Source organism: Canis lupus, chromosome 14 (genome assembly GCF_048164855.1).
Source record: "Canis lupus baileyi chromosome 14, mCanLup2.hap1, whole genome shotgun sequence".
NCBI lineage: Eukaryota > Metazoa > Chordata > Mammalia > Carnivora > Canidae > Canis > Canis lupus.
The window spans coordinates 28,877,348-28,895,719 of NC_132851.1; the positions used below are offsets into that span (position 1 = coordinate 28,877,348).

An 18,372-nucleotide genomic window follows, 5' to 3' on the forward strand; every position below is an offset into this window, starting at 1 on the left:
AAACACACCGATTAGCTTTCCTATAAATGAGGGTTTCTTAAATTTGAACCATGAATTCTTTGTTGTGGGAGCTGTCCTGGGCACTGCAGGATGTTAAGCAGCATACCAGGCCTCTACCCCTGGATACCTGGTATCACCCAGTGATGAGTTGTAACAATCAATACCACCTCCAGATGTTGTCAATTATCTCCTAGGGGGCAAACTTCTCCAGTTAAGAACCACTGCTTTCAATGTATGGCCACTAACATGGAAGAGCATCCTCAGTTCTGTCCACAATCCTACTATGCATCTCCAATCCATCTACTCTCCTACTTCACGTGACCATTCCGCAAGGCAATTTATTTTTAATTTCCTCACACTTCTAACAATCTACCTAAATCGTCACATGAAAGAAATGACCTCACTACATTGTTTACAAAAAAAAAAAAAAAAAATCTACTGTTCTTTCTACCCTTTCTTCATCAGTAACCACTCAGTCTGCCCTCTGCCTCTGTTCCTGAGAGACCTGGTTCTCCTACTCAAGGCTTTATGTCTCCTGTACACCATCTTGCTTATCTTCTTTACAGCAAAAACTGGTCATTAAACTATCTGTAGTTATTTCTTTCTACTTTCTACCTTTCCAATCTGGCTTTTATTCACATCAATATAATAAAATTGGTCCCTTTCAAGGGTCACCAAAACCTGTATCTGGCTAATTCTAAAGGGCAATTCTCACACTTCAACCTACTGGATCTCTTAACAGCCTTTGACCCAGTTTATCACTCACTCTTTCCTGAAATACTTTCTTCATCTGACCTTTAGGACAACCCATTCTCCTGAGTTTCTTTCCTACTTTATGGCTGTTCTTTTTCCATATCTTTCCCTTTTGCATCCATAATTATTTCTTCCACCTTAAACAAAACAAAAATTTTCTTTCTCTTTCCCCTCACCAGTTCCCCCCTAATCCTTCTCTTTGCAGCAAAATTCCTTACAAACAGTTGCTTACACTCGTTGTCTTTTATTTCTCTCCAGCCAGACTTTTGGCCAACTCTACACCACCAAAATTGTTCTGACAAAATCATCAAATAACCTCCATGTTGATAACTCCAATTACAAATTCTCAAGTCCTCACCCTACGTCCCCTCTCAGGAGCACCTGACATAACTGACTTTCCTCCTCTTCCTCCATACACTTTTTCTCAGTAGCTTAGAGGACACTCCATCTCACCTCTTTTCACTGCTGTATCAGCCTTGTTCTTGCCACCATCACTTCTTGCAGGAATTACTTCTCAAGTCTCCTAACCGCTTCTACTTTTGCTTTCTATTACAAAGTCTTTTTATTATAAGAAGCAAAGCTCTTAAAAATATAAATCAACCACATACTTTCTCTGTTCAAAAACATGTAATGGCTTACTGATGCACTCAGAATAAAATCCAAATTTCTTACCTGGGCTTACAACAAAACCCTACATGACCTGCCCCTGACTCACTCTGGCCTTGTCTCCCATCACTCTCCACAACTGCCTGCTGTAGTTTCTCTAACAGAGCAAGATTCTCTTTCCATGGAGCCTCTGTACCTGCTTTTTCCCTAAACTGGAATGCTGTGTCCACAGACCTTCAAGTGACAAGCTACTCTACTTCACTGAGGTTACAGCTTCAATCAGACTACCTCAGAGAGGGCTTCTGTGACTAATCCATCTGTAATATCTCCTCCTCTTTCCTCTTCCCAAACTGATGGTTATCACCATCTAACCATATTCATAACTTTATCTGTTTGTGTCTGCCGCTGCAAGCTGAACTTTTAAGAAGGCAGGGGCTCTATTTCAACAGCACTCTATCCCCAGCACCTGGAACAACGCTTGGGAATGTAGTAAGTAGTCATAAATATTTGCTGAATAAACAAATGATTGAAAATATAGAAACCAAAAATTTGTAAAGTTTTAGGAGTGTTCCAAGAAGAGGAGAGGAAAAACCAAAATACATATTGACAACTGAAAACTAAATTTTTTTTAAAAAAAGACCTGAGAATTTAGAAAGGTTGCACATTTTCCCAGTCAAATCAATGTAGAGTCTGTGTCTCTCACTCTCTCAGTAAAAGCCACTAGTCTTATGGGGAACTAGTAAAAATTTTTAAAATATTAAAATTAGAGAAATAAAGTGACAGATAACATGAATATCAAGAAAGTCTACAGTATGCCCCACATACTAAGCAAGACGTAATATCCTTCTACAGCTATAAACATGGTTCCAAAGTAGGAACAGAGACTAACCTACATCATAATTCTGATCTTTATAAAACTGAACTGCATTCATAAAATTAAAAAGTCCAATATATGGAAAATGCTGCAATTAGGTGAATGCAAAGTTGAAAGGCAGGTAGAAATTCACACAGTTTTGCTATCCCGCAAGCCAGTTGCAAAACTCTAATGCCATATTTCTAGATTTGGTTTATTAAGGATAAACAATTCTCAAGTGATTGCATAAAGCAACAAGTACAAGCAAAAAAAGTAGTAGAAACTTCAAAAAAACACAAATGGTATCAACAATCTCACTTGGCACATCTTCTAAAAATATTCAAGCATCATCCCCTTCAAACACTGCACTAAGTCTTGTTTCTAGCACTACTTCTATGAAACTACATCATCACTATTTGAAAACAAATGTTGATTTAATATTGCAAATGGACAGCAAAGTGACTCCAGGAGTCACCGAGCAGCTGACAATAGTGCAAGAACAAAAATATTTTCACAATGTCAAACTTTCAAAATTGGACTCAAAATTAGTATCATAATAATTACATTTCAATAAATTTTCAGATTAATATATCCCAGCAGCATATTCTATGATGATTTTTGGCTTTGGCCTTAGGTGAATACTGACTTTACTGGCCAAATGTGTATTTGATGCATCTCTGATATAAGGCACAAAGTAAATCTTCAATGTGGTGCAGAGTAAATATCCAATAAATACCTACTGAATTCATTTAAGAACTGTAAATAGGTGAGATCCAGTGACATTTATCTGAAGAATCAGGTACACAATAATTTAAAGAAGAGGAATCACAATTCCTTCTTATTTTCTAACAACTTACTTTAGGAACATAGTGGTTCATTATCTGAACATACTAACTTCGTGCACAAACTGGGAGACCTCCAACAGTTACAGTGCCATTATAATGGAGAGAAATAACCAACTCAAGCTAGCCGGCCAATAAAGCATCTATAATAATTATCCTGACATTATACTGTTTGCTCTACTGACTACACTACAAATGCACTATCATACTCTAACTTTCTCGTACCTTCTTCTCCAATTCTTTCCTCCTAACTAGAGAAGCTGCTGAACAGGATCTTTGTTCTAAGCACAATGACAATGACTGGGCAACAAATAGTTGTTCAACAAATGGCATAAAGCAAGATTTCTCTTTTTCTCTTGCCCCTCCTGTTTTCTGATCTTTATGTGGTAAACATGTTTAAAATCTAAGCTACCAGGACATTAATTCTCTCCCCACTCCTGGTTTTACTGCATTTGGTAAAATAAGGAGACTATGCATCCCCTCTGGGATTCTACATTCATAGGGCTTTTTCCCTCTTACCTAAGACCATCTGAGCATACACTATTCAAGAACTAGAATTCTGAAAGGCAGCATAAAAATGGTGGCACTGAATGTACTTAAATCAACAAAGATAAATGAATACCATGTGGTCAGAAAGGTAGACTGTGACAGTTATATACCTACTAATGCTCACCCCCATCCAAGTCCATTGTTCTGTCATGCTGGGACTAAGAACCTGAAGAATCTATTTCCTAGACTACTTTGTCAGCTGGCTTCTCACTGGGCCCCATCAACTACAAAGAAATTGGAAGGTGAGAAGAAAGAAGGTCTGTCTTTGGGAACATCTGGCTGGCTCATTTGGAAGAGCATGCAACTCTTGGTCTCAGGGTTGTGAGTTCAAGCCCTATGTTAAGAGTAGAGATTACTTAAATAAATATAACGAGGGGGAAAAAAGGTCTTTTTTTTCAAGTCCTATCAGTATTTCCTGTCATCAAAAGCTACTAGCTATTTGGGAGTATCTCAGTGGCTCAGTCGATTGGGTGTCCGACTCTTAATTTTGGCGCAGGTCAAGATCTCGGAGTCCTGGGATCGGCCCTGCCTTCTGCACTCAGTGCGGAAGTTTGCTCTCTCCCTCTGCTCCTCGCTCCACCTCCACCATCCCCTCTCCCTTCTGCACATGCTCTACCTCTAAAATAAATATTTTATTTATTGATTTATTTCATAGAAACAAAAAGAGCCTATGCAGGCAGAAGGGCAAAGGGGGAGGGAGAAAGAAGCAGGCTCCCTGCTCAGCCCCAATGTGGGGGTCTATCCCAGGACCCTGGGGTCATGACCTGAGCCAAAGGCACTTAACCAACTGAGCCACCTAGGTGCTCCTAAAGCTAAAATAAAAAATAGAAAATAATAAATAATAAATAATAAAATAAAATAAAAATGAGCCAGCTATGGCTCTAGGCTCCAGCTTCCTGGAGAAAGCCTATCAGCACGGTGGTGCCCGGTCCCTCCAGAGATCTGAGCTCCCTGTCTTCCAGAGTTCCTCTTTCGAGCCTAAATTCTGCCTATCCTACATCTTCCCTTCTTTGCCCTCAGCTCGAGAAGTGACAGGTGCTTCCTATGGTTACCATTACTATCTCAGTTACCTCAGGTGACAGAATAGAATATGTATTTGATCTTTATCACCACCACCACCCCCTCCCCGTGCCTAACCCACAGCTCCTAAATCCCTTGGAATTTCCTGGGTGACAGGAGCATCTTTATCTTAATGAGTCCCCAAGATTGCTTCAAGATGAGGACTGGTTGCTACAAATACCAAGGCATACTTAGATTTCAGCCCTACCTCTTGACCTCTGTCAAGTGGGGAGGGGGACTGGAGAACTGATCACCAATGGCCAAGGATTTATAGAAAGTCATGCCTATGTAATGGGACCTCCAATAAAAACCCCTCCATGATGGGAGTCTCAGGAAATTCCAGGTTGGTAAATGCATCCACATATTGGGAAGGGAACACACCCCAATTCCATGGGGGCAGAAGCCCCTATGCTCAGGACACTTCCAGACCTCATGCTATGTACCTCTTCATACCTTTTATAAAATCTTTAGAATAAACTGGTACTAGTGTAAGTAAAGTGTTTCTCTGAGTTCTGTGAGCCATTACAGAAGATTAGCAAACCTGGGGAAGGAGTCATGGGAACAACCCTCCCCTCCCTGTACCCCCTTCACAGCTGGATGGTCAGATGTACAGGAAACCTGAGGTTTGTGAATGGCATATGGAGTAGAGGGGTAGAGGGGAGTCTTGTGGGACTAACCCCTTAACCTGTGAGGTCTAGGCACCAACTCTACATAGTTAAGAATTAGCATCAAAATGAATTGTAGGACACCTAGTTGGTATCTGGAGAGTTGGAGAATTGACTGGTGTGGGGGAAAAAGTCCCACACATCTGGTATCAGAAGAGGTGTTGGAAAACAGTTTAGCATTAATGTCAGCAGTGTTATGAGTAACAACATGCATACCTCAGCATCTTTTTTAAGCTCATGTTTCTAACATTTGTGTAAATAAATCCACGTTAAATTCCTTTTTAAGATACCTAGTAAGGTGGGGCACCTGGGTGGTTCAGTCAGTTAAGTGTCTGCCTTCGGCCTAGCTCATAATCTCAAGGTTCTGGGATCGCCCTGTGTGGGGCTCCCTACTTGGAGGGAAGCCTGCTTCTCCAGCTCTCCCTCCCCCTCTCCCGACTTGTGCCTGTGTGTGCTCTCTTTCTCAAATAAATAAAATCTTAAAAACAAAACAATACAAAACCCCAGCAAGGTTTCTGCTATCTTGGTTGAAATCCCACTGATATATAGGAAGTTTGGAGAGTAGCTTAATCCTTAACCTTACTCACAATATCTAATCTATCATTATCAGATACAGTGTAGCAAATAATAAAGTGATCCTTTAATTCTCCTTCCTTTGCAAAATATAAAGGAGGAAAAGCAGGATTCAGGTATTACTGGGTGGCCAGCCATACTGCCACCACAAAAGTACTAAAATATCACCACAAATCCCTAGTACTAGTCCAGAGCAACATATTAAGTCTTATAATTCCATGGAGATCAGTTACCAGTCTTAAAAAAATATGACATAAACAAACAACAGAATGGAAAGTGGGAGACTTGATTTCTACTCTTGACTATCACAAAATATGTGACTTTACACAAGTCAGTACTTGTTAGACTGAATCTCTCACATTGCTTCTGGCTAGGATTCTACATATGTTACCCTACATCTCTCCTAATGCTGACATCTAGTGGATACACTTAGATTTAGTATGCTAAAATGAAAAATCTTACACGATTTTACATAAAAGTCTCACTAGGATGCCTGGCCATGTGCAATAAATACAATAAATTAGGATACCAATACTATTCTTTAAATGGAAGTAAACCATAATAAATGAGTATTACATCAGATTGTCATGGCATCTTCAAGTCTGATTCAGAGATTACTAGTAATCGTAATCTTCCATGCCTCCAGCCATTAAAAATTAAACCAAGGCAAATTACTGCTTGAGTTGCAGAGTTAAACCAAGAAATCAAACACATGCTTCTTGCTACAATGCCTTACACATCAGGTACAGACATAGGTTATGAGAAGGGCTAATATAAAGCTCCAAAGCAAGTACATTTAAGAATGTACAGAAAGGTGATGGGAATTAAAAAAACAAAACAAAACAAAAAACACTGAACCCCCAAATTACCTGTTTTACAAGGATTAAGAAGGTTTTTTATTGAAAAAATATGATTAAACAAGAAATAGTACTGTGAATTTACTTTCTTAAAATGTACCACTATTTTGAAATCCATAGAAAATTATATAAAAATGCAAGAGAATGATAAACACAAAATTTAAGATACTGGTTATCACTGCAGAGAGACAGAGACCTAGGATCAGGCAACTTCAAAGGTCTGGGTAACATTTCAGGTGCTTAATTACTGGTGGATTCAGGGAGTCTTTTAGACTTTCGCATTTACAAATAAAGGTATTCTTTTGTATGTATCAATAATTTTTTAAAAAAATTAAATGTAGAGAGGTGCCTGGATGGCTCAGTTAAGCGTCTGACTCTTGATTTCGGCTCAGGTCATGAATCTCAGGGTCCTTGAGATGGAGCCCTGTGAGATGGAACCCCATGTCTGGCTCTGCACTCAGCAAGGAGTCTGCTTGAGATTCTCTTTTCCTCTCCCTCTGTTCCGTCCCCAGCTCTTTAAAACTCAAAAAAAAAAAATTTTTTTTTAAGTGTAAAGTAATTGATACTCAACACATGTGACTCATTCAAAGGTGTCCAACAAAAACGATTGGATTGGAATTCAGGTGCCTGGCCTCTTTGCAATACACATTTGACAGTGTGTGGAGGAGCCATTAAATAAAAACTGTAGCAAATGTAAAACCCTGAGTACTTCTACAGCTAGCTGAGGTCTGCAGTGCCCGGTGACGGTTGCTGCTGTTTTAAATCAAACCACCTTGCCTTAGCTCCTGTCTGCCAATTACTATGACAGACACTGAGTATTTGGCACTGAGGAATTCACATGAGTGGAAGAGACCAGACAAGGTGGTATGGCATGCTTCAAACAGAAGCATGCAAACACAATGAACATATAGAAAAAGGAACACCTAACCAAAGGCTTCCCAGAGGGGCCGATTCTTGAGTCCTTCTTGTCTTCTATTTCTTTAAATTAGAAAATAATTTAAACATAAAAAGATATATTCACATAATCTACCACCCAGAATAAAGCAATGTCATTTTGCTGTATTTGCTTCAGAGGTCTCCCTACCTTTTTGTGCAGTTAACCTCCCAACTTTCCTCTCCCCCATCTCCTAAAGGTAATCTTAAAAGTATGCTTCCTTTCCAAACATATTTTAGAATTTTTATCGTGAAGGTCTGTATGAACAACGCAGCACTGTTTTGCTTTTCAAATATGCATAAATGATATATTGTCCATATTCCCTTAGAATCACTTTTCTCACTCAATGGTGTTTTTATAGAATTATCCATGTTGACTCATTCAGATGTTACACAGTATTCCATGATTCAAACGAACCAGTTTATTTACTTATTCACCAACTGAAGGACAATGCCTTTTCAATTTTTCTCTATTAACAAAGCATGCTTCACACACTACATATACTTGTGCACACGTACAAGAGTTTCCACTGGATGGCAACCCAGAAATTACAGGGCAACTGTGACTTTACTAGATTGTGCCAAATTGCTCTGCAAAGGACTTCCAACACTTCACTGTTCCACTAGTAAAAGCTCTCTCTCCCATCCTCTAAAACCTCAAGCTTCAATGTTTAGATTGTGAAATATCTCACTGATGCTTCAATTTACATCTTCTTGATTACCAGTAAAAATGTGCCTCTGTTTATTTATTTTTTGTGTGTGTGTGCCTGTTTATAGGCCACCTGTAAAATGTATATTCATATCCTTTGTAACATGTGCCTTTTGTTTTCTCACGATCTCTCCCACAACTACCTTTCTATACACTGTACTCTGTACTGCTGGGGCCCAGAATCTGTAAATAACAGTCTTGCCAGCTGTTAGGTTATGTCAATAGGAGGCACCGGAAGATGAGAAGGCAGGAGAGAGAGAAGCTTCCTGTCTCTGGCCTGGACAGACTAGCAGTTGCTCTAAGAGCAGTCATATGAGGTAAGGCCAGTATGCACTGCCCCAGTCAGAGGCTGAAGCAAGCACAGCCTGTGTGTTCCAGTCTAGTGGTGGTAGCAGCTTTTGGTATCCCCTTCACCTTTGCTCTTCTAGTCTAATACCTTCATAACCAATCCTCTGTATTAAATTCCCTGTTCAAAACACCAGGGTGGTATGTTTTCCTAATTCAACTCCAACTGATACACCACCCTTCCCTACAGTTGGGATTTAGGAATTCTGGATAGGAATTCTGAGTACCAATCTTTTGATGCTTATACACATGGCAAATATTTTCTCCTAATCTATAACACTGCAGTATCCTAGTCTTAACTTTGTTTATGATGCCATCCGTCACATGTAATCCATTTTTCTTTGTGGTCTATGCTTACCATTTAAGTAATGATTCTCTACAAAAGTAGCCCTTTGTTCATCCATGTAACTGTCAAGTTCTACAAGTTCTACAAAAATCTTAATGGAATTTTGACTTGATTTTTGCATTAAATACACACACATGAATACACATATCCTTCTGAGGCAGAACTCCCATCTTTAGAATATCAACCATTTTTTCATTCACTTTATGAATTATATTCTCATAATCCATATTTATCATAGATTTTTTTAAATCTATGAATTATATTCTTACCATCTATGTTTATATATGAATACATTTTCTACTGCTAAACCATCCTTGCATTTCTGGTATCAACTCTATACAATCATTTGAAAATACATATTTCTAGTTTTGGTCTAATATTTCACTTTGGATTATTTCATAAGTAAGACTGACCTATAATTATTTGATCTCTTCTTATCTGGTTTTTGCTATCAAGCCTATTTTATATATCAGCTCTTTCTATTCTACATAAAAATATAAGAGAACATGAACATCTGTGTCCCCTCAAAATTCATGTATGAAATCGTAAAACCCCATGTGATTAAACCCTCTGAGAGGTGAGCAGGTCACCAGTGTGGAGCCCTCATGAATGGAAATAACACCCTTATAAAAGAGACCCCTGAAAGCTACCTTGCTCTTTCTACCATGTGGCTTTTAAAATTTCTCCTCACTGGCCTTTGAGAACTAAACTACACAGTCTCGGGATGCCTGTGTGGCTCAGTGGTTGAGCATCTGCCTTTGGCTCAGGTCGTGATCCTGGGGTCCTGGGATCGAGTCCCACATCAGGCTTCCTAAGGGAGCCTGCTTCTGCCTATTCTCTGCCTCTCTCTGTGTGTCTCTCATGAATAAATAAATAAAATCTTAAAAAAAAAAAAAAAAAAAACTAAACAAGTCTCTGTGCCACCTGACAACCCAATAGATACCTGAAATATCTCTTTTCTTTTTTAAAAGATTTTTATTTATTTATTCAGGAGAGAGACAGACAGAGGCAGAGACATAGGCAGAAGGAGAAGCAGGTCCCAGCAGGGAGCCTGATGTGGGATTTGATCCTGGAACCCTGGGATCACGGCCCTGAGCCAAAAGTAGAAGCTCAACTGCCGAGTCACCCAGGTATCCCAATATCTGAAATACCTTAAAATATATTAAACTGAGGTTAAAAAAAAAGTTACCCATTGATTATATACATATACTAACATATGCAAAAAATTACAAACAAGCTATCTCCTGTCTAGTAATTACAAGGGTTTAGCTTCTGAAAGTGAAGGAAGTTTACAAGGGGCTATTTAGGAATATTCAACACAAGGACCTTCTTTTTTTTTTTTTTTTTTTTCACAAGGACCTTCTTAAACATTACAGACTAAAGGAACGAACTAAGGGTGTAGAACCATCTTGCCCCAAGTTTAACATAACTTTAGTATCCCAAGCACCTTGCAGAGGTCCTTGGATGCTGTGAGGACTAAATAATAAAAACCAGTGAATGAACTCTTTCTGTGTGCCACATATGATCCTAAGTTATATACACAGTATTATAAAATCCTCAACTATTTTGGAGGTTGTCTAGCACTACAATCTTCATTTTACTTCTAAGCAACCTTAAGGTCAGAAAATTAAATAACTATCTCAAGGTGAACTAATCAGTAAACAATGAGGCCAAAATTCTTACTCAGGCAAATGTGGCTCCTACAGTTCCTAACCATTTTGCCATTTGCTTCTTAGTCATAAATGAAAATACACATAGTTCATCCAAAAAGAGTAAAGAAAATTTAAAGTCTTCCTGAAAGAAATTAATTCAATTCTAGCACTAACATTTCTAAATTAGGAATAAAATTCTCATAGAAAAAAAAATTTTTAAGAAAAGAAGAAACATGACTAGAAAATGATGACAAATGCTAACTAAGAAATGTCCTTAAATATTTCCCTACCATTTGTCAGGTTTGTCTGTTTGAGCCCAGTATGCTAAAGGAATTCAATACAGTGACATTATAGGAGGGCATGAATGTTTCCCTTGTTCCTGAACTTCAGTTAAAACCATTCTCTTGAATATAATTCCTCCAGACTCATCATAATCAAACAGACTATAAATTTTCTCTTCCTGGCAATCACATAATCTTAAAAATATGTACTTGAATAATCTTTCTACATTTAAAAATCAGTATCGCATATAAGGCTAACCAGACTCCAGCAGACCAAAATGCAGAATGTATACATCATAAAAACATTTCTGAACTAAGTACACTAATCTAATTATTACAGCTTTTAAAGTTCTGCATAGCTTTTACTGGGGCAATATTTAATACATCGAAGTTCAAATCACTTAACAACTTTGAATATTTTTACCGTATTTCAAATGTTGCTGGTAGGAAGAAAGAGAAAGGAACTGAAGGGTTTCAGAAAAGGTAGAAAATCAACCCAGAATACAAGGTTCGTGAGAGGATCTGAAATCATATAGCTCAGTTCTCTAATTTTATATAAGCAAAAACAGCAAATCAGTTTTTTTTTTTTTTTTTTTTTTTAAAGTGGGGCTTAATCCAATGATCCGGACAGTGCAGCCTTTGAGAACATCTTTAAGACAGGCATTAGGGGCATCACATTGACGGAACAAATCAAGTGCCACAACCAAAAAATATCCCAAAGTCAGATGTCCCACTACATCCCCTTCAAGTGCTGTTTTTGCTATCAGCCAAGCTTCAACAGATATGCCAGTCCTTTTATATTGGTAGTCAGCTACAAGTGGCTAAATGACCACTTAATTGTCAAATTTAGTTGATGACATTCTATGCTCTTCCTAACTTAGGTTGGCACGTGATCACTGTACAGTTCATACTACTGAATTAACTATAAAACTTCTGATGACTTTTTATAAGCCTTGACCTTTTTTCTGTGATTCCATAACACAAGCATCAGACCTTACTATTTTTTCATCCTTCCTGTGGAAATTAATTATGACGTTTCTCTCATTAAACTTTCAGCATTCTGAGCTGGTATTTTATTATTTACATGTTAATTTCATATTCCTTGAAATAAAATGTGAATTCTTTGAAGGGAGGCACTCTTGAAAGCTTACCACTTATCTTCGACTTCCTTTTCAACAGAATATGCTGCTGTTTCTGTGATTACTGACCAGCAAACCAAAGTTTCTTCAAAGCTTTTTTGAGAACTTCTAGCCTACCCCATTGGGATATTTCTTAAGAAATCACTATGTAACTCCACTTATTAAAGATTAGCTATACAAAACACTAAAAAAAACTACACTTATTCAAATATGATGGAAGAAGAAAGGTCTAACTGACTTTTCATTAACAGGAGTTCTTAACCTGGGATTCAGAAAAAGAATTCAGTGACCTGTGAATCTGGATGGGAACCTTTTCATTAACCTCTACATGAAGTTTTGCGATTTCTTCAAGATTTCTTCAAGATTATAGGCAAAAAAGTATAGTAGTATCAGAAATACCTATGAACTTATCATCAATAGAAATCACACGTACTTTCATATTATTCTACAGTTATTGCAAACTTATCACTATTTAAAATTACAGTATTTAGTAGAATTGTTGCTAAACCTTATTCTTTAATGTGAGCATATATATTCTCTATCAAAAACTGGTATTTTTAAGATTTGTTAGCTACATTTCAGTATCATTAATTTCCTTTTTAATCTCATGTATTTTATTTCATAAAATCATGAATCATTTTTAGAATCATTATTCTGGGAAGGGATTCACAGGCTTCACCAGATTACCAGAGGTCCATGGCACAAAAAAAGGCTGAGAACTCCCGCACTGTAACATACACAGAGTAGGTGAGATAATTACAATTTCAAAAGACCATTATGATAACTGTCTTATTAGTTCTAGTACAATGACAGGCAAGTTTTGAAATGTAAATATCTGTTTATGATTAGGAAGAGCACAGAAAGAGATCTTAAGTTGATCATTTTTACTTGAAGAACACAAAGTATGTCTACAGAAAAATTACATTTTCAAATACCTATTAACTTATTAAAATTTTAAAAATTACAAGATTATACATGTGTAAGCACTCAGAACTCCTGTATCAGTAACTTTTGTGGTGGCTGTTGTGTTCTTTACTTCCAAGACTTTTTCACAAGGACCTCAAACAATAACAGGTAGAATTCTTATTCAAGAAGAAAACATGTACAAGTGTCTTCCTTTCTAGCATATATATATATATTAAGCCACTAGAATTATGGGTTAGACCTTTCCTGATTAACTATACTGGTGATAACTAAAATGACTTAAAAGGGAATTAAAAAAACAAAACACATACCTCTACTACTGAAAGAAAGCTGTAAAAAAATTAATTTACATTTTCCCCACTACTTCCTATTCTATGAAACTAAACAGCATAGGGTATCCCCTAAAGATACTTTTAGCAGGTCAATATTATATACAGAATATCTTCCTTAATTATGTTGAGCCAATGTAGTTTTTTATTTAAATCATAATTTTTCACTTGTATCTGAATTATCATTTCCCCCAAAGACATATTTACCTTCAGCCAGTGCTGGTGATTCTGTTCTTGTCCTTCTGTCTGTTTGAAGAAAGAAAAAAGGAAAAAAGTCTAAAACATTATTATACTTTAAAACATGTTCAATTTTATTAAAACTGACTTTAATGAAATTTAAGAATGTCATTGCATATAACATATATATGCTACAACACATGTGTTTGTGTGTGTGTGTGTATGTGTGCTTATGTATGTACATATACTGCCTTGAATTAAATCAACAACCATTTATAGAAAACCTACCAGGAGTAGTCATTATATCAAGCCCTGGGAAATACCAACAGACTTGACACCCAAATTGCCATCCTTAAGACACTCAAAGTCTACAATCTGTATCAAGAGAAGTACATAGTTCTCATCATTTCTTATGAAGCAGAAGACAGCAAGAGAAGAACATTAGCAATTCATCTTTATTCTTGTAACAGGGGCCTAAAATTACCAAAAGAGATATAGTTCTATACTATTATCATAGTTTATGTTCTTTTCAATGTATTAAAAAAATGTTTTACTAAAGGTACTAAGGTCCTTATACTTCACGACAATAACTTATTACTTGCCAGAGGCACATGTGGCAAAACTCAAGTGAACCACGAAGTCCTCTATAGGACTGGTTTTATTATTTCAAATCCTGAAACATTTTAGGTAAAATTAAATCTTCAGAATGACTTTACTCTAACTTTACAACTAAGAGCAACCAACTATAGCACTACAGCAAACCAGCTGAGTTCACATACAGTGGGGGGACACATGTGACTAATGCAAGTACTCATCTTTATGTAAAAATTTCTTTCCCTAATTGTTTATTCTATGACCAGAGCCCTGGACTTAGCACCACACATAAAACTTCTATGTGCTTAGTAACATTTAGAGGAGATAAGGTATTACCTTCCAAGAAGGTAAGTGATCAGACACTACATCATTTTCTAAAGGCTGAAATGTGGCATTGTGTCTCTGACAGATTAAAAGAAAAGAAAAACCCAACAGATGGAAATAGGATTGACAACCTTCAGGTCCACTGGATTAGAAATTCTGTTAGTGGGGGAAGAGAAAAGTGGTTTCTGCCAGAAAACACAGAAGTATTCTGAGGCAATGATAACTGGTTATCTGGGACTCCTTACTGGACCACCATGCTAAGTTAAGAGCTACCATATTGGTGAGTCCTGCAAAGTGACCCTAACCTGAGAACTTAATGGCTGCTTTCACACAATGGGGACAAGCTCTGTCCCTATCCAGAACCTAGGGGATTCGAGTGGGGGCGCCATGCTCAGGAACAACTGTAAATGAGCAGCTGCAACAATCATGACCCGACAAGGAGAAATCAACTACAGGCATTGATCCCTTAGAGAAGGTCTGTGTCACTGAACCAGGACAATGCCTCGACCTGTTCAAGTGACGGTTCAAAGTAAGGGTAATCTAGAATGAGAGGTAAAGGACTGTAAAAATGAACATTATTCCATTAACCCTCCTATTATAAGTCTAATGTAGAGATTGTGGCCAGCCACAATCTTGAAAACTGTACAGAAGACTGGACTAAACAGCAAGTACTTAATGGAGGATACGAGCCTGAATGAGGCACCTCCTGCGCACCACCTCACCTTTTCACTCCAACTGAGGTACCTCCCTAGCTGCACTACAGGTGCACTTTCTGCTCTCAGGCTTTGCTCTAAGAGATGCTTAACCGGTACTCTTCAGCCATCCTGAGACCTACGAACTCTGACCTGGAAGTGTGGAGATGTTACTATCAATACCCTATGAGCAACCCTGACCACTGAGGAATAGGATCTGGTAGATAAATACCCCCTCCTTTCCACCCAGAGCATATTCTTCATGTCTTTTCAGAAGACTTCCTCTGGATCAAGCCCCAGGTACTCACAGATGTGACCAGGTCAATAAGAGACCCTTGCACGGACTTTCCTTCCTCCCTGTTTCATGTACCCCAGTTCTCCAGTAAATTATCTGCATAAAAAGCCTGTCTCCAGCTCTGCTTCTGGTATGAAACCAGATCAGGATACTCTGGGACACCATACTTCTTCCCTTTTTGTTCTAACTTACTAGATGCTCTTTAATAATCTGTTGCTGAACTTCTCTCAAATCCTCAAATGCTGATGTGCCCAGGGCTTCAGTCCTGGGTCCTCAACTCCCTTTGTGATTTCATTCCATCTCATGGCTTTATATATCAATTATGTACCTCAAATTTACTTTTCTAGTCTAGACATTTCTCTCCAACTCCCTACTCTCATAGCCACTGCCTACTCAGTATCTCCTCTAGGATGTTTTAATAGCTCAAACTTAACATGTCAAAACTAAACTAAGTCACTTTCCCTCCCCAAACAGGATTTACCTAGTCTCACTCAACTCAGTTGATGGCATCTCTATCCTTCAGTTGTTCAGGTAAAAACTTTGGATTCCTCTCCAACTACCTTCTCTCATACATTCCAAATTCCACTACAGCTCTACGTACAATTTTCACATCTACTATTCTAGCTCCTATTAACTTAAAGTGGAGGGTTCAGCTGCATTAGCAGTTATAGGTGTACTATTACTTCTTAATTCAAAAGCCTCCAAGGGCTGCAAAGTTAAATGCATCTGGGTTGGGTGGAGCCATATTAGAAGTGCTAACTAGGGCAAATGCCTATGCTTAATCTAAGAAGTACCATGGCTATTAACACCCATGCTAAAAATGCCCGTAATCCGGGGCTGAATATTCATGTAAAACAATTTTTAGATGTTATCAACTAATTAAGCTTTAGAAATAACCAATAGGCCAAAAGAAACAGCCTGAGGATTTTGTTTGATAAACAGCAATTTGCAACTCCTGCTTTAGGACTTGTCTATAATTTATATATTATTAATTCTAATCTTTTCCTTTTTTTTCTATCAGGTAGGAGATGAATGGAAGCTATTTATGTTCAAAGCCTAACCATCCTGGTTTTCCTCAAAAGCTCCTCTTGGATCAATGTTACTACAAGTGGAATGAATAAACACATTTTTGCTTTCTCTGCCAAAAACAAACTTCCTTCCCTAAGGCAGACCTAAGCCACCCAGAAATAAACAAAACAAGTGGCTTGGCTGGCCACTCTCATAAACTAGAGGAGGAAAACCAGTGCCACTTGCTTATAACCACGGGGAAAAATTCTATTCACTCTAATTCTTAATAAATCAATAAATCAAGAAAAACCACTTGTAATTGTTTCTACCCTTAGAAATCAAGTATCAGGTCATAAGTAGTGAATATTAGATAATATGTAAATTGGATAATCCAGGCGTCTAAAAACCCGCAAACTTAGAGGTTCTAACTCAAACCTAGAGGTTCTTCAGTAAGTGTTAAAATTCCTTTGCCTCCAGCAAAACATAAAAGCTATGACTTCTGTCAACCACATTTGCAGCTTTGCAGCATTTCAAATGATACATACATCTAACTGGTTATGCAACCCTACACTGCATTCCTCCTTCATTAGGGTACATGATAAAATCTAATTCAATTCCATTTGTTTAAGCTCCCCTTGACATACACAAGGCAATCTTAGAGCCATCAGAGAAACAGAAAAAGAGCACTTGAATTAAAGGGCCTATTAACCACGTTCCCAGATCACACAGTATTATGGAAGTGCATTATTATATAATTTCAGCAAAAATCTCAGTAAGTTTTTTTTTAAAGATTTTATTTGAGGGGACCCCTGGGTGGCTCAGCGGTTTGGCGCCTGCCTTTGGCCCAGGGCGCGATCCTGGAGTCCCGGGATCAGGTCCCATGTTGGGCTCCTGGCATGGAGCCTGCTTCTCCCTCCTCCTGTGTCTCTGTCTCTCTATCATAAATAAATAAATAAATCTTTAAAAAAATAAAGATTTTATTTGAGAGAGGGAGAGCACACATGAGCTGGGGAGAGGGGCAAACAGAGAGGGAGAAGTAGACTCCCTGCTAAGCAGGGAGCCCAACAGACCTACGGCTCAGTCCCACAATCCCAGGATCATGACCTAAGCTGAAGCAGCTGCTTAACCAACTGAGCCACCCAGACACCCCCTTAGTAAACTTTAAAAACTTGACAAAGTTATTCCACATCCATTTGAGAAAAAAAGAAACATGCAAGTCTACGAAAAACTTTAAAAAAACAGAAGAAAAGAACCAGTCCTACACATTTATAATTAAAATTGTGTGGAACTGATACAGATATATAGTCAGGGGAAGAGAACAGAGAAATCACAATGTTCCAATTGTACGTAAATGTAAAGAAAACACACACCAGGGCAGCCTGGGTGGCTCAGCGGTTTAGTGCTGCCTTCAGCCCAGGGTATGATACTGGAGACCCGAGATCAAGTCCCACGTCGGGGCTCCCCACGTGGAGCCTGCTTTTCCTTCTGCCTGTGTCTCTGCCTCTCTCATTCTGTGTCTCTCATGAATAAGTAAATAAAATCTTTAAAACACACACACACCAAATACTTAATGGAAAGTCGTGTGTGTATGTACAGTACCAAAATAAATATCCGAGGAGACGCTAGGATGAAAAAGATTGTGCTCTCTAGAAGCACCTCCTCTTACTGCAGCAATTAAAACATTCGAGGTAAAAATGAGGTATCATGAGAAATATCTACATATAGAGCTGCGGCAATTAAAAGAAGGTATCTCAAAAAAAAAAAAAAAAAAGAAGTTATCTCAGCTAGGGGTAGAGGATGGAAATCAGGTATTAGGAAAGATTTTATGAAGCCCTGGTAGTTGAGATAGATTTGAAGAATGGATAGG

At 38.0% G+C, this 18,372-nt stretch overlaps 1 protein-coding gene and 1 long non-coding RNA gene across 17 annotated transcripts in view; one reads left to right on the forward strand and one right to left on the reverse strand.

The window, feature by feature from the left end:
* CYRIB (CYFIP related Rac1 interactor B) overlaps positions 1-18,372 on the reverse strand; it is a 147,392-nt gene that overhangs the window by 38,161 nt on the left and 90,859 nt on the right. For all 12 annotated transcript variants that reach the window (XM_072774506.1, XM_072774501.1, XM_072774500.1 and 9 more), the window contains one exon: positions 13,623-13,661. Coding sequence is in view for 1 of the 12 variants with exons in the window: in XM_072774498.1 (XP_072630599.1) it covers positions 13,623-13,661 (39 nt within the window). In the remaining 11 variants the exon portion in view is untranslated. The remainder of the gene's footprint in view (positions 1-13,622; positions 13,662-18,372) is intronic.
* Positions 3,755-16,757, forward strand: LOC140603846 (uncharacterized). Of its 5 annotated transcripts, XR_012006832.1 has the most exons (6): positions 3,781-3,845; positions 12,414-12,540; positions 12,807-12,909; positions 14,596-14,790; positions 15,972-16,028; positions 16,519-16,757. It is a non-coding gene; the product is annotated as an uncharacterized lncRNA (long non-coding RNA). The 5 variants fall into 5 exon arrangements; XR_012006830.1 differs by lacking the exon at positions 12,807-12,909; XR_012006834.1 differs by lacking the exons at positions 12,414-12,540; positions 12,807-12,909 and adding an exon at positions 8,580-8,716 and having other exon boundaries at positions 3,784-3,845.